Here is a 21,130-nt window from a genome sequence, read left to right as displayed (position 1 = left end):
TAAATGAGTTCGGAGTTTTTTTGGTTTTTTAGTTAATGATTTCAAATATATATCTAATAATGTTGAAGTAAATGTAGAAAGTGAAAGTATTCCAGTTTGTCAACGCCTAATTTATACAAGTACTTACTAAAATAGAAGAGCTATAAAAAGATCTATTCATTAAAATATCACCCCAATTAGGGTGAATGTCTATAGTACACATATCCATTAATAACGTTTCAACTTTTATTTTAAGCCTGTATCTTACGGCTTTGAGCCAATGGTGCAACCAAGTCTGTAGCTCTATTCAGCACATTTTCAACTCTACCTTTCAAAACATTTGATGAACACTCGACTGTCAAATCGTAGTAGTCGATTTTAGCTTCATTTTTACCAATTTTAATGACAGCAGTTTTTCCATCTTCATTATTTGTAAATGCTTCACCAAATTGAGCTTCCAACATTGCTGTGATTCTCTTTATTCTAGTCGAAACTCTGGTATCAGCTAGCGAATCTTCCAAGTGAGTGGGATCTTTTGAGTGGTCATGGTCACATGACTTCGATGATAACTTGACAGAAGCTGGTGATGAATCAACAGAAAGTAAAATTGCAACGACTGAATCTGCAATTGTATCATTAATTATACCACTTGTCCATTCGATTGTACAAATACCGTTTATCAGGTTCACTGATATTTCATCCATTAGTTTCAATTCAAATTCATCCTTATCATCAATCAAAATTTCGACATAACCAAACATTTGTGATAAATGCCATTGTATCAAATCTCTTCCAGCATCGACCCTGATAGTTTGACGTTCTTTAACGATTGTAGAAGTCAAACCAGCATATTCCCTTAGATCATCGACCTTCATTAGGTTCAAGTCAAAATCTTTGGAGACCAAAACACCACTTAATGTTTCATTTGTTTGTTTTTCTTCAACGATGGCACCCAAAGCCTTTGCAATTTTCAGTCCTTTAAACTTCAAGTCTAACTCATCACAATTTCTTGGGTTGTAAACTTTAACTTCTTGATCAGTTCCTTTAAATCTGGAGTATTTTGATAAAAGTGCAGATTTTAATCTACCCATTGGATTAGATTCACCATGAACAAGAATAATAGTTTTCGGATCAACCAATTCAATAAATTTGGAGTTTTGTTCATAATCAACATGAGCAGCAAATGAGATTTCCTCAATGTTTATTCTTCTTGGTATACTATTATCTGGGTTTTGGAAGGACGGAATTTGATCAGGCTCTGTCAATAAGTTTTTTGCCAATGTACCTTCAACGGAATAACCAGTCATGATAACTGAATTTCTTGAATCTGGGGCCCATCTTTCTAAAAGCTCCCTTGAAACACCATTCTGTAACATACCAGGACTTGCCACGACAACACACGGACCAAAATCATCGAATTTATCCAAATTTTTGATGTTTTTAATGTGTTTGAACTGGAAGGGGTTCGAGTTTTGATCTCTAAACTGTTTTCTTATATTATCATTCATCATATTAATATACGTTTGGAAAACTGCCAAACATTTCTTTGCCAAAGAGGATGCATAATAAACGTTAACACCATCTAAATCTTGGTGCTGAGACCAGTATTCATCCAAAATCAACAACAATTCTTGAGCAGTACCCAAGGCGAACACCGGTAATAACACTCTACCACCTTTAATCAAAGTTGAATGGATTAAATTTGTCAATCTGACTTCCTTCTCTAGACGTGGTTCATGAGTAGCTGTACCAAAGGTTGATTCTGTAATAAGGACATCTGGTTTTGTTGGAGGAACTTCTGCAGGGTTTAAATGACGATTTTCTTCCCTTGAGTAATCACCAGTGAATAAGAATTTCAACCCACCTATTTCAACAAGGAACATTGCAGCACCTAACACATGACCAGCATGATAAGCGGTAAACCGTATACCATCAACTTCTATTGTAGAATGATAATCAACTGTTTCGATTTTATCAAAAGATTCCGATAAATCATCATCTGTATATAATGCACTTGAAGCTGAAGCTCCGATGGATGTGACCTTAACGAAATCACTCAATAGCCAACGATAAATAGCTTTAGTAGGATGTGTCATAAAGACTCTTCCTTTGAAGTTTGTATGTTGCATAACATATGGTAACGAGGCAGCATGATCCAAATGGAAATGAGAAATCAACAAAATGTCAACTGTGCTTAGATCAAATTCATCATAGAAAGGAAGAGCAGCAATCCCTGAGTGAGCAGGATGCACACCAGCATCTAACATGATGGTTTTCCCCTTATATTGGATAATATGACACGATCTTCCGACCTCATTACCACCACCTAGATTCATAAATCTAAAAGATTCGGCGCCATTGGCCTTTTGATTGCTGTTAGTGGAACGCTCATTATCTAATAAAACAATTCAACATACTGATTCGCCTTCTTTAGTGGCCATTTCCCCGATAAATCCCAGAAGTAGCTCCTTTAATGAACTTTTTGTAAAGTGTTCTTTAATGAATCAAGTTGAAGTTTTTCTAACCAAAGAAAAAAACAAAAAAAATCTGCTGGGCGTAACAAATCTTTTTTTCAACCAACTTTCATACTAATTAAGAGAAGTACGAGTTCATTCGATAAAGTTGTTAAATGATGCTATTCCCTAGTGTCAAGCAGTCTTTCGGTAGGCTCCTAGCGTCCCGTCCTCTTTTGAACCGTGGTTTTAGCCTGTTTCCAAGCCTGGCTATCAAGAACAACAAACTACCACCGAGACCAAAGATTGTTGAAGATGAAATAGAGGAAAAGTTCTTGAAAGGTGGTAGAGGGCCAGGTGGTCAGAAAGTGGGTAATGTATGATTAACTTTTGGATATACAGTCTTACTGACAAGAGTTTTAGATCAACAAAACCAATAGTAAAGTCCAATTAAAGCATATTCCAACGGGTATTGTGGTTACATGTCAAGAAACTAGAAGTCAAGATCAAAATAGAAAAAGAGCTAGAGAAATATTAGCTGCAAAAGTTCAACATGCTTTAGATCCAGAAAACAGTCGACAAACTATTGTTCAAGAATGGAAACATAACAAAAGGGCAAGTAAAAAGAAGAAATCAAGAAGAAAATACAGGAAATTAGAAGAAGAGAAGAAGAAATTACAAGAACAAGAGTCTGGTATTGTCTCAAATAATGAAACTTCTACGGCTACAACTACACCTTCTGAACAAAATGAAAACAAAAAATCACCAATTACAGATGCTTTAACTAATGCTATTGTCAATTCTGTTGACTAACCAATCCGTTGTTTCGATGGTTCAAAAGGTAAGAATATTGAACAAATACCAATGATTCCAATACAGGCACCAGAAATCCAAATAGGAACTGAAGTACCAGTATCAGCAAAGTAAGCAATAACAGGTACAATGCAAGACATGCCTCTCATACAAGAGATTGCAAGAGCATTACCAGTTGCTCTAGCATTTGATGGCATAATTTCTGGTGTATAAGCATAAAGGCATGAAAAATAAATGTAAATAGCCACATAAACTGCACTTGATAACCCAACGTTTTGCTGCCTTGTCTTTATTTGAGTGTATCCAAAGAACAAGGCCATACTTGAAAGGCCCCCAATCACCATAACGCCTCTTCTACCCAATACTGGACAATAGTACAACAAAAACCCACCAATCAATCCTCCGCCCATTGACGAAGCATTGGAAATCACAGCATCCCTGTAAACACCGCTAACTGTTTGGGGTGAAATATTGAGACCTCTTGTAGCTAAATAAATTGGTAAAAAATTTGTGTATAATGGATATGCAATTCCCAGCAAAGTCCAAGATAAAAAGATCAATGTTGAGGACAATGCAAGAACTCTATTGCTGAACAAAGTCTTTATATGTTTCCAAATGAGTCTAAACGTAGTTTTAAATGAACTCTCTTGTAAATAATCTTCATTTGAAGTTATTGGTCCAAGTGCTTCTAACTCTTCTAATGTTAATGAACAAGTCCTATTGTATTTATTTGCAATCGTTTGTAGTGTTTCGATAGCTTCCCTATCACGGTTATTAGCCACTAGAAACTTTGGAGTCTCTTGAAGCTCAATAATTGTTAATCTCAATATTGCAATGATTAGAACCAACCCACCGTTAACAAACCAAACATATCTCCACCCTCTATTACTAGCATCAGAACAATCATCCTCATTATGACAGATAAATCTGTCTTGACTAAAGAATAACCATGCAGTTAAAACAGCGACTGTTTGACCAATAGACCACCAGGCAGCCATTAAAGTAACAAGCCATTGATTCTTATGAGGTAAAAACTCTAAAAATATAGTTGTATCCATAACTAGATTACCACCAGCACCAGCAGCGGTCAATGCAACAAATAAACAATAAGTACCAAAATTCCCCATACAACCTGTTAATATAGCAAATATTGAACTCATGAATAACGAGGAATTGAATGCAACTTTTCTTCCAATTAGATCTGCTCCAAATCCCCAAAATAAAGCTCCGAAGAATAATCCTGCAAAGAAAGCATTTGAATCGGCAGGGAACCCTTGTCTATATTGATAACGAACATATTGGGCAACTGAGCTTTGTAAAAAAGTTAAATCAGAATCAACAGCGTAACCCATTCCATTTAAGCAAAATAATTTGAAATGATACCAAGTGAATCCGATTTCATCAAGGGCATCGTTTATAAGATTGATCTTGGAACGGAATGCATCATCTGCTGTATCAAAATTTGATAAATCACCTTTCTTTATAAAGAAACTTGAGAATCTACCAGATGTTAAACTTTCTTCATCTGATAGAGATTTTGAAGTCTTTTCAGCTTTTGTGGAACTCATAATTGTGATTATTTCATTGAGAGTGTATTGTGATCTTTTAGTTTCCATATGGGAACATGTAAGCTTATATCTGGAAAAGATTAGATGAGATATCTAGTTGCAATTATCAACTGTATTCCAAGCTTGCTCATTCGTGTTAAGAATTTCAAAGAGAGGATCATTAGCCTATTAGATTTGTTTATTTTCTAAATTTCAAGAGAAGATATAAACTAAAGGGTTATCAAACGTTAATCTTGAAAACGATGATCAAAGCAAAAAGCTGGGGTTCATTAAAATGTGTCACTTTGTGCATCAAGAGGCTCTTGGGTATGACGTTTTTTTGAACTAAATGAAACTCCCCAGATCATACGGCCACAGTAAACATTTTGATGAGATAGGCAGTCATTCTTTTGGTATCATCCATTCACTTTAGAGTCCTCAGTACTCAGTACAAAATATTGTAAGTTGCTTTCAAGTCAAGAAACTCGTGTATTAAAATTTAAATGGTAAGTGCACATCTTCAACACCCAGGGCATCAAACCATCAGTTTTAATACTAATCAGAGATTTTTCAGTAAAATTTACTACATTTTTATCCATTTTTCAAAGAAAACTAGTCTAAAGTATATTATTAAATCATTTTATGCATTTGGATCTAAGCAACTCTTTGTTTTGATGGCTCAAATGGGAAAAATAAGGCACACACAGCGATAACCCCAACACAGGCACCACAGATCCAAACTGGAATAGCCGAACTAGTATTGGCAAAATATGCAATTAATGGAACAAAACAACCAGTAAGTCTTGTCAATGCAACACAAAGAGCATTCCCAGTGGCTCTACTAGCTGATGGCATAACTTCTGGAGTATATGCGTATAGACAAGAATAATAGATACAGATTGCAACGAAAACTGCAGATGATAAACCAACGTTTTCAGCCCTAGTACGAACAGCTGTATAACCGAAAAATAGAGCCATACTAGATAATCCACCAATCACCATGACACCTCTTCTTCCAATAGATGGGCAAAAATAAAGAATTGCACCACCTATTAACCCACCGGCTGTTGATGCTGAGTTTGAAATTAAAGAATCACGATAAACACCACCGACAGTTGAAGCTGATGTATTTGCACCTCTTGTTGCTAGATAAGTTGGTAAGAAATTGGTATATAAAGGATATGATATACCTAATAATGCCCAAGAAATTGCAATCAAAGTGGAAGAAGTTGCCATTATTCTGTTTGCAAATAAACTTTTCAAATGTTTGATAATTAATTTGTAGGTTGTCTTGATTGAAGGTTTATTCATAAAGTTTTCATTTGAAGTAACCTCACCACAAGCTTCCAAATCTTCCAAGGTTAATGAACATGGTCTATTGTATTTTGCAGCGATTCTTTGTAAACATTCAACAGCTTGTTCATCTCTTTGATTACAGACCAAGAATTTAGGAGTTTCTTCCAATTTGATGACAGTCAATCTCAAAATTGCAATAACCAGGACAATACCACCATTAACGATCCAAACATATCTCCATCCCATATTTTCAGAACCGGGACAATTATTTTTACCTTCACAAACAAATCTATCTTGACTGAAAAACAACCAAGTGGTTAAGACTGCAATAACTTGACCAACAGACCACCAAGAAGCCATTAATGTAACCAACCATTGATTTTTACTTGGTAAGAATTCTAAAAACACAGTAGTGTCTAAAACCAAATTCCCACCAGATGCTGCTGCAGATAATGCAACAAATAAACAATAAGTACCAAAATTACCCATCACCCCAGCTAAGATAGCAAATATAGCACTAATCAATAAAGATGAATTGAATGCGATCTTTCTTCCAATCAAATCTGCACCAAACCCCCAAAAGATAGCACCTGTTAATAAACCGGCATAAAGAGCATGTGTATCTGAAGGATATGTTTGATGGAATTGATAACGCACATAAGTTGCCACAGAACTTTGTAATAATGTTAATTGGGAATCAACAGCATACCCCATCCCATTCAAGCAAAACAGTTTGAAGTGATACCATGTGAACCCAATTTCATCGAGAGCATCATTTATCAAGTTGATTTTAGAACGTAGTGCAATATCAGAAGTATCAAACTGTGATAGCTCACCCTTTGGGGCCTTGAAAAACTTGTAAGAATAATCAGTGGATGAACTTAAACTAGAACGTTCATCTTCTTTAGTGGTGTGTAGGATTTGTTGGGATTTCTCAACGTCTGTAGACATGGTTAACTCTTGTTGGTTAATCCTCTTGTGACTTGGAGTCTAACAAAGTTTCCTTGAGGTAAAAGGGCATTCGACGAGTTTATAAATGGGCTTCGAGTCAGTCGATCAGTTTCTGCATCTTGAACAGTTTTTTTTAAGCAGCACGTTGACAGGATTTCTTGATAATTCAACACTTTGATGGCCAAAGTCCAACAAAACAAGAGATTGAGGACATTTCAAAGGGCTGTTAAGATTTGTTCAGTAGTGGGAATCTCATTCATTGTCTTCATTAGATCCATACCTTACACAATGTGGATACTCTCTCTTTGGTGAGACTCTGGCTCATCAAAAGTTGCAACAATAATGCACATGTGCTTTTTTCGAGATCCCATGTGCAACTTTTTAAGGTTTCGCGAACTTTGGCTTTGATGGTGAATTCTTGACTATGGAGATTTTTAATTGGGAAGGATCTTTTGAATCAGTGAGTTATAAAGAGAGGCATTGAAGAATACTTAATGGAGTGGTAGATATCATTTATAGCCTCTTTACCGAAATCTGGTACAAAATAGGTACAAAATGTGATTCAGAAAGCTTTTACTATTGTGTTACTACAGCAAACACTCTATAAAACATCTAAACTTCGATCTATTAGCATCTAAATAACCTCTATTTATCATCATGCAACTCTTTGTTTCGATGGTTCGAAAGGAAAGAATAGGGCACAGATCCCTATAACACCAACACAAGCACCACAGATCCAAACAGGTAAAGCCGAACTAGTATTTGCAAAATATGCAATCAATGGAACAAAACAACCTGTGAACCTCGTCAATGCAACACAAAGAGCATTACCAGTTCCTCTGCTGGCAGATGGCATGACTTCTGGGGTGTAGGCATATAGACAAGAATAATATATGAAAATGGAGGTATAAACAGCAGATGATAAACCCACATTCTGAGCTCTAGTGCGAACAGCTGTATAACCAAAGAATAAAGCCATACTAGAGACACCACCGAAAACCATAACACCTTTTCTTCCTATAGATGGGAAGAAATATAAAAGTCCACCACCTATTAAACCACCAGCTGTTGATGCAACATTGGAAATCACAGAATCACGATAAACACCACCAACTGTTGAGGCAGATGTTTCAGCACCTCTAGTGGCCAAATAAATTGGCAAGAAGTTTGTGTATAAAGGATATGCAATACCCAACAAGGCCCATGAGACAGCTATTAAAGTTGAAGATATGGTCATGATTCTGTTTGCGAATAAACTCTTCAAGTGTTTGACAGTTAATCTATAAGTTGATTTCAATGAAGAATTCTCTAAAAAGTTTTCGTTTGATGTAATTTCACCACAAGCTTTCAAATCCTCTATAGTTAATGAGCATGGTTTATTATACTTTGCTGCAATTCTTTGTAAACATTCAACAGCTTCTTCATCTCTTCTATTACAAACCAAAAATTTAGGAGTTTCCTCCAATTTGATAACTGTTAATCTCAAAATTGCGATAATCAAAACAATAGCACCATTAACTATCCATACATATCTCCAACCCATATTCTTTGCTTCTGGGCAATCATCATAACCGCTACAAACATACTTATCCTGACTGAAGAACCCCCAAGTGATCAAAACTGCAACAACTTGTCCAATCGACCACCATGAAGCCATTAATGTGACTAACCATTGATCCTTACTTGGTAAAAACTCCAAAAACACTGTAGTATCTAACACTAAATTCCCACCAGATGCAGCAGCTGATAACCCCAAGAATAAACAGTAAGTTCCATAATTCCCCATAACACCAGTTAAAATTGCAAAGATTGCACTAATCAACAACGAAGAATTGAAAGCAATTTTACGTCCAATTAAATCAGCACCAAACCCCCAAAATACAGCACCAACTAAAAGTCCAGCGTAAAGAGCATGAGTATCTGAAGGATAAGGCTGACGATATTGATAACGGACATAAGTTTGAACAGAACCTTGGATTAAAGTTAATTGAGAATCAACTGCATACCCCATACCATTCAAACAAAATAATTTAAAATGATACCATGTGAATCCAATTTCATCAAGGGCATTATTGATTAGATTTATCTTTGCACGAAGTGCTACATCTGATGTGTCAAATTTTGATAAATCTCCCTTTTGGGATTTGAAGAAATTGTATGAATAATTTGAGTCAGTTGATAAACTTGATTGTTCACCTTCATCTTGATCAAGTAAATTTATTGATTGTGGGGTTTTCTCTGGATCTTTACTTGACATTTTTGCTGTCTAAATGTGTGTTTTGAGTTTAGACTAAAGACTCGAGAGCATGGGTATTAAAAAGAAAATGTGCTTTTTCTCCAGTTTATAAATGTTTTTTGCTCCCTTGTTAGATCTACGTTGAGATTTTTTTTAGCATTTTTATAGATAACTGAAGCAGCATATCAATTTCTTTCGCCTATTATCAAGCAGTCTAAACAAAGAGGTAAACGAGCCTTTTGATACTTTAGCTCCTTATCTCTCTCTAGGGCTCTGCCTACATCCCACTCACTAACACAACCAGTTGATGGGCCTCCAATTGCCGGAGCCAAAGAGCAACATGGTCTTTTTTACTCTTTTGACTCCAAGCATTGACGTCGTCGAGGAAGATCTTTTTCCGAGATAACTCTATCTACTTTGGGTAAAATTTTGATAACAGGGACACACCATAGTTAAGAGCCTCAGATTAGTGAGTTTTGAATAAACAATACAGGAATAACAGAGAGGATAATGTAATATTATTAAAGATTAGATATATAATTTCTTCATTACGTAATTTAAAAAGAAAAGTATTTCTCTTGTTCATGTGTATGACGTCCCTAGTTCAATTAAGGGTAATTTATTTACCCGTGTAATTATGGCAGATTTAAGCTTTAATCAACATAAATATTCTATTATTGATGGAAAAAGTTACAATTTTTATTGAACTAAGTTTTACTTTAGGTCTATCGGTGCTCTCATGTAAGAATCAGAACTTTTTTTCTAAGCTATTTTGAAAAGCTCCAATTTGTTCTGTGAAATAAGATTTACTAGGTTGATAATATCTGTAATCTTTAAATTTATTTTATTAAAATCATAAAAAGGCCAAAACACCATAATAATCCACGAAAATTTAGTTCACGACTACAAAGCAGATAAGAATTAAATCCAGAATTGTAGTTATAGCAATATTTGTCTTATTTATATATATTTTGATTAAATTACATATTAGGAGATTTGATTACATAATATTCTCGAATTTTGTGTGCAGCGATTACTAATCCATTAGGTAATTTTCTGACACGAAGCATAGATTTTTTTAATGGTCAATTCAAAACATCAACACTTCATCAAATGAAGAGCAAGCTCACCCATATCCAATACCCAAGATGTTATCATTAGATAAGAAAGTCATCATACTGGCATTTGTAATAAGGTTTGGCATATTTATAATAGCACCAAGTATAGCTAATTCATTAGAAGAATCAATTGAATTCTCAACTTTGATCACATCTTACAAATCGTTAAAAGAAGGTCTTTTCCTTTATTCAAGTAATATAAACCCATATGATGGAGGTGTGGTACATCATCAACCCTTATTGATCATCTTGTATCAATATTTTCAAGATTTTGATCAATTGTTGTATTCAATTGTTGATACTTATATTGTTTATTATTTGATCAATATAAGTGCAAAAATATCATCAAAGAATGAAACTATTTTTTTCAAACCTTGGATTGTTGGTTTGATTTATGCATTGAATCCACTAGCTATTCTAAGTACATTGAGTAAATCTACCGTTTTGTTTCAAAATTTCTTTATTGTGTGGACATTAAACTCTGCTTTAAATAATGATGTGTTATTGACAGGTGTTGGTATTAGTATTGCTTCATATTTATCATATCATCCAATCTTTTTAGTTATTCCACTGATCAAATTAATTCATCAAAACAACAATGGTCAAAATCAAAAAGTGTGGTTGTTTTTGGTTTCAGCAGTGATATCGTTAGGTTTATTGATTGGTTCAAGTTTTTACATTTTAGGTCAAGATTGGAAATTTATTGAATCAACTTATGGATCAGTGTTGAAATTTACTAAAATTGCCCCAAATCTAGGTTTATGGTGGTATTATTTCACTGAAATGTTTGAATTTTTCATTCCTTTCTATAACTCAGTGTTCAATTTATACAATATTTCATTTGTTTTACCATTAACAATCAGATTAAATGGTATTTTTGCATTTATTTTAAGTTGGGGTTGGTTGGTTTTTTCTAAAAGTTATCCATCATTAGGTGATTTATCACTTTACATCTCATTGTTGTTTTTATTAAAACCTGTTTTCCCATTCTTGAGATATCCAGTCATTTCTATTTTGCTATTACTACATTCAATCATATTGTCACCAATTTTTTACCATCTTTGGATTGATTTAGGATCTGGTAACTCCAATTTCTTTTATGCCATCACATTGGTGTACTCCTTGGGTATTATCAGCACATTGGTTGACTTTACATGGGGATATTTGAGATATGAATATGACTCTGATGAATCAAATATCAAGTTAAAAGTTACTCAGATTTGATTTTTTTTCATCACTACTTATTATGGTGTGTCTCAACAAAAATGACATAGTCACAATTAAAAACTGCTGCGGGCTTTGAAAAACAGCATAATATAATTAAGAACATGCCAATTTAAAGGCGATTAACGTAGTCTATATCATGAGCGCTATTTAGTGATGTATTTTATATTTAAAAAAACAGTCATTTATAGAAGTTTGCCTATATAAAAGTGTAATTTTGGCTGCTTATTTTTAGGCCTTTAATAAAAAAAATAAACACTTCGAAGTCCATAACGTCTTGAAAAATGCCTTTAGAAACGAACAAACAGATCAAACCAATTCGGGAGAAATCAGTGAATTATCTATTTCATACCCGTTCCTGTACTAGAACTTGCTGGATTACTATTTGCTAGAAATTTCACGCTTTTCATACTGTTTCAACAATAAATTATTCCAATCAAAGGATAGGTTTGGGAAAATCATCAGATAACTACAAGAACTGCTGGCTACAGAATTACGCTCTACACAAACCACTTCTATACTCTTCTGGGTCACTTCTATCAACTTTGAAACCAACCACCAGAGCTCTCATTGATTAGCCGCCGTGATAAGATAGTGTCGATATTCTATATCCAAAGATGAGTGAAGAGCAAAGACTACCAGAATCCTTAAACGACTCGCAGAGGGCGAGACCAAATGCCAAACATGTCTCCAGAGCTTGTCTAGAGTGTCGTCATAGGCACTTACGCTGTGATGGACAATACCCAAAATGTGGAAGATGTACTCAACATGATAAAGAATGCTCATATGTTAAAAGTAATAGAGGAGGATCAAGAAAGAAGGGTGTTAAAAAGGCTAAACCGTCAAAAACTGATATAACAGATGTTGATATTGAAGTCCCAATACTGCCATGTATACCAAACAATGGTGGACCTGTTGATCATAATGAAGCAAATTGTCCAAATGGTCATGATAAAGAATCTTGCTCATTTTTGAGAGATGGCTCTCAGCTCAATCTACCTTGCACTAAAAAGCAAAAGGCTAATACGATTAAAGAACGTGGCGAGCAAAATGTTAACATGGAACCATTCCACAAACAACCTTCAGCTGCTGGTAGAAAGTTTTTAGATCAAGTTTTTGATCATTCATCAATAATCAACAATTACTATACAAGATTCCACGTTGCACATCCATTATTACCATCTATCGATGAAATTGACAACTTCTTACTACTATCAGATGAGCCTAGAGAGCTATTAGCAGTTATGAAGTTGATTGGTGACGGTTATACAAGTTCTAAATACTCCAAAAATATAAACCAAGTGTTTGATATTGTCATTGAAATTAATGGATTGATTGAAAAAAAACCGAGGGATTTGATCACTTTACAAACTTTGATACTTTTGTCGCTTGTTTGTCATATATCTGCTCTCCATGATTTAAGCACATCAATAAGGAAAAAATGCATGGAGTTGGCTATCCATTTAGATATCAATAATTTGGATATTGAAAGATTTAAAGGTGATATAGACATTAATGGTAACTCATTAAATAAGAAAGGTGCTTCCTCATCAGCTGTGAATGGATTAACACCAACAGGGTCAGTGGATGAGCTTAATGTTAACTTTTATAACACAAAAAGGGTAAGGAATTTAGAAGAAGAAACACTCAAAGATTGTGCAAGAAGATGCTTTTGGGAACTTTTCTTTTTGGATATTATTATCGGCTGTTCAGATGGTAAAACTGTCTCCTCATTAACATCTTTGGAATGTTTTGTAAACTTTCCTAACAAACCAGATAGATTTGAATTTGATTATGAAACAAGAGCACACACTTCAAAACTAGTTGATGATTCAGTTCGGTTGAATAACATCATTTTTTCAAATGTTTCCATTGGTCATCAATATACTAAATTGAGTGCATCTTTATCCAATTGGGAACTAAAATTTTCAAACCCAGATTTCTACAAATTACCTTATTTGGTTGACGGTATGGGCCGTATAAATAATGGTGTGCATCAAGGTATTTTGATGTTAAATTATGCCAAAATTTTTACCCATCGTCCTTTATCATTTTTGTGGAGACCTGATATACCCAAGAATTTGAAATGTGTTGAATTTTTAAATGATCAGTTGAACAAAACAGATGATAACTGTCAAGACCTACCATCAGATAAAGATTTAATAAAGTCCAGAAAGATTATTGAAACCAGAAAGACAATAGATGCTGCAAACTCTATATCAAAGACGTTGATTGATACAAATCCTCTAGATATTTTGAAAAGAACTCCATTGAGTGCATGTTCTTTGGCTTTTGCTGGATTAGTTCATTTGTCGTCGTACCTTTGGTATTCACAGGTGATTCAAAGTAAAGATCCAAACTTAGGATCTTTCAACTCGAATGAATTGAATATTTATGAAGAGTATTTGAAGTTGGAACTATCTGGTATCTATCAAATTTCATCACATTGGTATTTAAGTTCAAAGATTGCAAATTACTTATTGGAAAGCATAACCAAATTATTGCCTGATTTAGCTGATAAACTACATTCTCATTTCCATAATGATACTAATTATGCAAATGTTCGGGCTCAAAAAGAGGATGAAAATGAATTTGATGCATCACGAAGCATAAACTCAACAAATATTGATAATTTGTCAATTTCAAATAACAGTGAATCTACCCCAGTCAATCATGTCTCAACACCACTTAATAGTACATCAACACCTGGTACAGATTTCAATAGAGGCTTCCCAACTGATCCAACCTATTCATCATTGAATTTGAATACTGTTCAGCAGTCAGATTTACCTTGGCCAAATTCCGAAGAGCCAATGTCTCCCCAATCTGATACTGGTTGTAATTGGATTGATAAGAACCAATTGGACTTTGAATTTAATGATTACAATTTCGCTGAATTTGATTTGAATACGATCAATGCTATTGACGATATGATCAAAAATGCAACTACAAATTGATGCTGTTTACACTAATATGACTTATGATTTTGCCTTCCCTTCATGTTTTACGATTATTTAATATACTATTTATAAAGAGTTAATACAAGATGTTGATACTTTGAACTGCTCAGCCCTACATAGTAACTTCACAAACTTCTAAAATATAATATTTAATCAAAAAACAATAATTATATTACTATCCGAATACTTTCTAAAAATATAATGTAAAACCAACGTATTTTTTTTTGTTTTTAATACTGTTTTGTATAAAATTCCTTTTTTTATCTTTTATCTTTTTAATAACCCAGACCTACCTATTTGTTGACCTTTTTAGTGTAGGCTTCCTTTGCCAATTGAACTAAAACTTCCAATTCACCACTATCTTGACACATACTGAAAAATGTTGATGAAGCATTCTTAATCAAATTGTATGGATGATCAAACTCAATAACTTCACCGGCATCCATAACTAAAATCTTATCATAATCAATAATAGATCTTAATCTATGAGCAATTGTCAAAATTGTACTTTCTGAGAATTCTTGTCTGATGGTTTGTTGAATTCTTGAATCAGATTCATAATCAATTGATGCAGTAGCTTCATCTAATAACATGATCTTTGGTGATCTTAACAAAGATCTTGCAAGACACATTAATTGACGTTGACCTTGAGATAAATTACCACCACCTTCTGTAATTTCATTTTCCAAATTCAAGAATTTATTAACATTTTCATCTGACGTTATAGCATTTGAAGTGTTCAAGACTTCATTACTTGTAATCAAATTAACTCTTCTTAAAGCCTCATAGATGTTCTCATCATTATAACTGTTGAAAGGATCTAAATTAGATCTAATTGTACCTGTGAATAATGTTGGATCTTGTGGAATAATTGTAATAGCTTGTCTCAAAGTTTTCAAACCAATTGATGTGATATCAACACCATCAATTTTGATATAACCAGTTTCTGGATCCAAAAATCTAAATAATGCAGTGATAATTGTAGATTTACCAGCACCTGTTCTACCAACGATACCAATCTTATTATTTGGTTCCACTGAAAATGTAACATTCTTTATAACTCTTGGTAAAGTTGGAGCATAACGTAGTGATAAATCACTAACTTCTAATCTACCTTGATCTGGCCAGTTTGCTGGAGGTTCATTCTCTGGTAAATATTCAGCAGGTTCTTCTTCAATATCCAAATATTCCTTTAATCTTTCCACAGAATTCATGGTCATTTCAACGTTAGCATATAATCTAACAACCCATAATGCACTTTCATTGAAGGCAATAGCATAAGATAACGAAATACCTGCTAAACCTGCATCAATTTTATTAATGTTGTACAAGACAAAAGCACCACTGAAAAAGATAACCAAAGAACCAACTAAATCATTTCTAATACTTAACCATCTATTTGTGACCCACATATAAAAGAATGGTTTATTATTATCATCAATCTTGACCAAATTTTCTTGCAAGAATCTACGTTCCATACCATAAGCACGAATAGTACTAACACCAACCAAAGTTTCACTGAAATGTTGATGGATTGGTGATCTTGTAATTGATTCATATCTCTTCAATTCTCTTGAACCATTCAAGTAAAAGAATGCAATTGTATAATACAAGGCAACAATTATAATAGCCAAAAAGATGAAACCTGGAGTAATGACTGTAATTAATGACAAGATGAAAATAACAGAAATGACACAAGCCAATGCACCATCAGCAAAAGGAACCAATTCTTGATCAATAGATTCAATATCTTTAGAAAATCTATTCATAATTCTACCAATTGGTGTTGAATCGAAAAATCTTAATTTTGCTCTTAGGACTCTTAATAAAACTTTTTTGAAAATTCTTGAAGAAGCTCTAATACCAGCTAAAAACACCATGATAACTCTAAATGAAGAAATTGCAGCATAAGTGAAACCTAATAAAGCATAAATAGTGATATAGAAAATAGATTCATTTTCAGTCTTCATAACTTCAACGCTATTTTTAACAACATGGTATTTCAAAATGAAAACATTTAATGGTTTTGTCACAGATTTGATCATTGTATTTGAATAGGTATTTGATTCCACAACTGAACCCATGATGGATAAACTATTCTCCATGTTTTTAGCCCATGCACGGACCCACCAAGATTGACCAATATTTGAAACTTGAGCAACTGCGAAAATTGATAATAATGCAATAACAATTGGGAACCCACCAAAGACATTGAAATACCATTTATAAACTTCACCAGAAACAACACCTTCACTTTTAGTTTCTTCTTCAATCAATTTACCCTTTTTCAAATTTTCCAATTCTTCAGCTTCTTCATCAATTAAAGTTGGTTTTGATTCTGATGGATTTCTCAATTTTTTAGCAACACTTTCAGTGACCGAAGAATCATTTGATTGCACATCTTTTAAGTTCAATGAAGAATTAACTCTTGAAGCCATAACACTTGATTTGATCATTTCATCATCACCCAAGGCACCAGCTTCCAATAATTCATGAGGAGTACCTTGATGAGTAACTTTACCATTGTCCATAACAATAACATATTCAGCAGATTTAATTGTTAAAGCAACATTATGAGAAACTAATAAAACAGTTCTATTTGCCATTAATGGACCAGAAATACAATTTTCATAAATGTGAAGAGCAGTATGAGAATCAACAGCACTTAAACAGTCATCCAACAAGATATGTCTTGAATTTGAATACAAGGCTCTTGCTAATGAAACTCTTTGCTTTTGACCACCAGATAATGCAATACCCTTTTCACCAATTTCAGTTTGATCACCAGCTTTCAAGATTTCAAAATCACGAGTTAATCCACAAGCTTCGACAACTTTATTATAACGATCTCTATTGAATGGAGCAGCGAATATAATATTGTTTCTAATTGAATCATTCAATAACCAAGCAGCTTGAGAACAATAAGCAACTGATTCAGTATAACCGTCTTTATCAACTTCTAAATCTTCTCTAGCATTATAGCCTGGTAAGTAAATTTCACCTTTTGTTAATTCCATTTCACCTAATAAAGCCATTAATAATGAAGTTTTACCGGCACCTGTCGGACCAATAATAACGTTTAATTTTCTCAATTTGAAATCGATTGTTAAATCTTTAATTTTGAAATCAACATCTGATTTTGAGTTCCAACTGAATGAAGCATTTGCAAAACCAATCTTGTTATTGTTATTGTTCTTCACGGCTGTTAATTGTTCATATTTTGTTGATTCTTCTTCATCCAAGAATTTTTGCACACGATCTAATGAAACTTTTGATTGAATGGCAAAACTCAACATATCACTAATTTGATCCAATGGATTTCTTAATAAATTAAACAAAGATAAAGCAGTGAATGCAATTGGAGTGGTTAAAGTTTTATGAGAGATGAAAATATAACAACCAAATGAAACACAAGTAACCACAGTTGGTGTGATATACCAAACAAAAGATGAAGCAACCCACATAAATGCACTTTTCTTCAAATAACTTAATTCTTCACGTCTAATTTTCAAAATTTGATCTGAAAATTTATCTTCCCATGCGAAAAATTTAATAATTCTAATAGCTTGGAAAGTTTCATTCAATTTTTGAATACGTCTATCAGTGACTGACAACATTTTTTTCTCTAAAGTACCTAAATATTGAGCCAAAGTATAATTAACAGGAGCCAATACAATGATTGAAAAAGCACCAACTAAAGCACTCCAACCTAACAAATTGTATAATAAATAGATTGAAACGAAAATCATAAAGATTGCACCGACAAAAGCATGTAAATAAGCACAAACTTCACTAACTTTAAAAGCATCAACAGCCATTAAATTAATGATTGCACCAAGATTAGCTGAAGTTTTCTTGGATTCTTCATCACCATCTTCTTTATTATCTAATTGAGGATCTTTATCTTTTTTTTTATCATCATCCTCATCTTCCTCGGTTTTTTGATCAGCAGCTGATAATTTTCTTCTTAAAGCCTTTGCATAAATTTCACCAATAATGATTGATTTGATTCTAATACAGACTCTTCTCCCCAAGAATAAAGCTTGACCTGAAGAGACAGAAGCTAATAATTTAAAGATAAACATTAAGAAAACATAAAACCAAGCCAAATTTTTAGAAGTTGTTGTTGTATCATCAACATATTCTAAAATTTTTTTCAATAATAAAGTTGGAGCAAATAAAATAATTGTCTCCACAATTGCCCAAAATCCCATAATTAATAAATTATTAATAAAATATAAGATTAATCTATTTGAAAACTTCCAATTTTTTCTTGAATCACTATATTGTTTAAAACTTTTTTGAACATAATAAGAATAATCTTCTAATCTTAAGTCCCAAACTTGTTCAATTTTCAAAGATTCTAAATATGATTGCCAAATCATTGGATCCACCCAACTAAATGTGATGAAGCTACTCAATCTTGTTATTGGTTCTGGAGCAGGGGTTGAGTTTTCATCAGTGATATAGATGAATGGAGTTTTATAACCGATTTTAGAAGTTAATAAATTGAGAAATAGGATGGAGATGATGGTGAAGTTTGTATAATAATGGATTGGAGATGACGTATTACCAATTAATGCACTTCTGAATGATATAAAACTTGGGAACCATAAGAATAGATATGTGACAAAATTATTGACCCATAAATTTGGAATTATATTGATCAATTTTTTGAAAGAATCATTTAGGTTTGATAATCTTATAGTGGTTAAGATTAATAACCATGACCATAATGCTATGTTTATAAAGATTGCAGTTGAATTATCATCATTCTTATTGGAAAACTTGGTAGAATTTAATGCAATTTGTATCAGAATCAACAATTCTTCAAATACGACTCTAAATTTCTCAGTTTTAGATCTTGGGACATATTTAATTGAACCATGAGGTTTACCATTTAGCTTAACCGGTGGCAATGACGCTATATCAAAATGAGTGTTTTTAATCTTTTCAGTGAACTCCTTGTCATCACCATCTAGCAATGAGCCATGGGATTGATCATTAGCAGCACGTAGCAACGGTTCGTATTCATTTGATAGATTCTTGTTCTTGATGGATAGATAATTTGCAAGGGATTTCCCTAATATTATGGCTCCTGAAGCTGAGAGGATGGCCAAAGGCAGGGCGGTTTCAAAGTACTTGACCCTCGCGCAGGGCGTGAGGTCGTCGTAGTGCCAGGAGCTGTTGCAGTGCCAGGGAGAGTCCATTGGGAGATGCTGGAGGTGAAGGTTCTGGTGCTGGAGGTGAAGCTGAGGGCCTTTGCTGTTTTTATAAGGATGAAAAATTGCAATTATTTTGGAGATGCAGCCTCTTTGAACTGATCGGCACACGCGTTTGAAGGCTTTAACTGAAGGATTTCAAAGGGAAAAGAATGGAATGAGTCACTGTTAAAGAGGAGAATAAAGAGTATAGTAATAACATAATCTGTTATTACGTTATTCTCTAGAGTTTATAGCTTTTGCCTCATGGCTCTATCAAAATTTTCACTTGTGCTCCGTGTTAAAGCCGTGGAAATCATCATAGATAGGTCAATTACATACACCACAATTTTACACTTTTATTTACATTTCTACACTTTTTTTCACAGAATTTACAACTTTTTCGTACATTCATCTCTTTTAACTTAAGTACTTATAAATTTCAAACATATCTTTTTTTTCATATGTATGCACCCTCTTTTTTTCAGTCTAAGCCCTCTTTCAAATATCAATAAAGACTTCAAAATGAGTAGACAAGATTCACATTCACAGTAACACACATATCATATAAAGTAGCAAAAATAAAACACAAGGCAATCAGCATCTAAGCAGAAGTAGCTTCTTCTTGACCTTCATCGGCTTCACCTTCTTCAACATGTCTAACATCAACAGCAACACTAATTTGTAATTCCCTTTCTTTAAACAATTTACCTTGATATTTAGCAACTTTATCATCAATTTTTTCATCTTCACCTAATTTAAATTTAACAAATGCAAAACCTTTATTTTTTTAATTAATTTACCTTCATCTTCTAATTTTTTCAAAATAAATTGAGGTAATCTTTTAAAAGGTACACTAACCCATCTAACTTCTTCACCTTCTTCAGTGAAAAAATCTCTCAATTCTTTTGCGCTTGTTTGGAAATCCAAATTTTTCAAATAAATAGTATCATTAGATTTAGTACCTTTTTCAAATGGGATTTTTTCCTTCTTGGTGATGGTTTTTTTTGGTTTTGGTGCAGATGTTGATGATTTTTTAACATCAGTTTTTTTAGTTTCATCAGCTTTTTTAGTTTCATCATCATCATTTGATGATTCTTCCTTTGGAGCTGGATGACTTAAATAAATCTTACGATCTTTAAATTCATAATCAGTGAATTTTTTGATAATTGAATCTAAATCTTTAACTTCTGGGGCAAAAGTAATGAAAACATAACCTTTACTCTTTGGTGTACCTCTTTTACCATTCTTAGTTCTTGGTGATCTGGTTGGAATTTGAATTGATTCAATTAAATAATCTTTGAACAATTCTTTTAATTCTTCTTTAGTGGTACTATATTCAATGTTACCAA

The 21,130-nt window shown here is 33.4% G+C and overlaps 8 protein-coding genes across 8 annotated transcripts; 3 read left to right on the top strand and 5 right to left on the bottom strand.

Moving 5' to 3' along the window:
- Window positions 1-25: 25 nt before the first annotated feature.
- WICANDRAFT_90312 (CPSF3/YSH1 family protein) lies at window positions 26-2,438 on the bottom strand. Its single transcript, XM_019186228.1, has one exon. It carries the CDS (start codon window positions 2,073-2,075, stop codon window positions 231-233), a length of 1,845 nt encoding a protein of 614 aa, XP_019040284.1. The 5' UTR covers window positions 2,076-2,438; the 3' UTR covers window positions 26-230.
- Window positions 2,439-2,698: 260 nt separating this feature from the next.
- Window positions 2,699-3,119, top strand: WICANDRAFT_12030 (peptide chain release factor family protein; the record flags this gene model as incomplete). Its single annotated transcript, XM_019180516.1, has 2 exons — window positions 2,699-2,800; window positions 2,856-3,119. Coding segments are annotated over 2 exons (366 nt in total), but the record flags the coding sequence as incomplete, so codon positions are not given.
- A 122-nt stretch (window positions 3,120-3,241) lies between these two features.
- WICANDRAFT_27965 (uncharacterized protein) lies at window positions 3,242-4,813 on the bottom strand (the record flags this gene model as incomplete). Its single annotated transcript, XM_019181431.1, has 1 exon — window positions 3,242-4,813. One exon carries the CDS (start codon window positions 4,811-4,813, stop codon window positions 3,242-3,244), a length of 1,572 nt encoding a protein of 523 aa, XP_019040282.1.
- A 633-nt stretch (window positions 4,814-5,446) lies between these two features.
- WICANDRAFT_28480 (uncharacterized protein) lies at window positions 5,447-7,039 on the bottom strand (the record flags this gene model as incomplete). The annotated part of the gene is made up of 1 exon (XM_019181488.1): window positions 5,447-7,039. The coding sequence occupies one exon, from the start codon at window positions 7,037-7,039 to the stop codon at window positions 5,447-5,449; it is 1,593 nt and encodes a 530-aa protein (XP_019040281.1).
- Window positions 7,040-7,694: 655 nt separating this feature from the next.
- Window positions 7,695-9,296, bottom strand: WICANDRAFT_61639 (uncharacterized protein; the record flags this gene model as incomplete). The annotated part of the gene is made up of 1 exon (XM_019183225.1): window positions 7,695-9,296. The coding sequence occupies one exon, from the start codon at window positions 9,294-9,296 to the stop codon at window positions 7,695-7,697; it is 1,602 nt and encodes a 533-aa protein (XP_019040280.1).
- Window positions 9,297-10,423: 1,127 nt separating this feature from the next.
- WICANDRAFT_83310 (PIG-U family protein) lies at window positions 10,424-11,617 on the top strand (the record flags this gene model as incomplete). Its single annotated transcript, XM_019185522.1, has 1 exon — window positions 10,424-11,617. The coding sequence occupies one exon, from the start codon at window positions 10,424-10,426 to the stop codon at window positions 11,615-11,617; it is 1,194 nt and encodes a 397-aa protein (XP_019040279.1).
- Window positions 11,618-12,234: 617 nt separating this feature from the next.
- Window positions 12,235-14,574, top strand: WICANDRAFT_28500 (Zn(II)2Cys6 transcription factor; the record flags this gene model as incomplete). Its single annotated transcript, XM_019181492.1, has 1 exon — window positions 12,235-14,574. The coding sequence occupies one exon, from the start codon at window positions 12,235-12,237 to the stop codon at window positions 14,572-14,574; it is 2,340 nt and encodes a 779-aa protein (XP_019040278.1).
- A 296-nt stretch (window positions 14,575-14,870) lies between these two features.
- Window positions 14,871-19,787, bottom strand: WICANDRAFT_77721 (uncharacterized protein; the record flags this gene model as incomplete). The annotated part of the gene is made up of 1 exon (XM_019184598.1): window positions 14,871-19,787. One exon carries the CDS (start codon window positions 19,785-19,787, stop codon window positions 14,871-14,873), a length of 4,917 nt encoding a protein of 1,638 aa, XP_019040277.1.
- Window positions 19,788-21,130: the final 1,343 nt, after the last annotated feature.

The sequence above is a fragment of the Wickerhamomyces anomalus genome (assembly GCF_001661255.1).
Source record: "Wickerhamomyces anomalus NRRL Y-366-8 unplaced genomic scaffold WICANscaffold_2, whole genome shotgun sequence".
NCBI classification, from domain to species: Eukaryota; Fungi; Ascomycota; class Saccharomycetes; order Phaffomycetales; family Wickerhamomycetaceae; genus Hansenula; species Hansenula anomala.
Note: the sequence above shows the minus strand (reverse complement) of the source record. Positions and strands in the feature narration are given on the sequence as shown.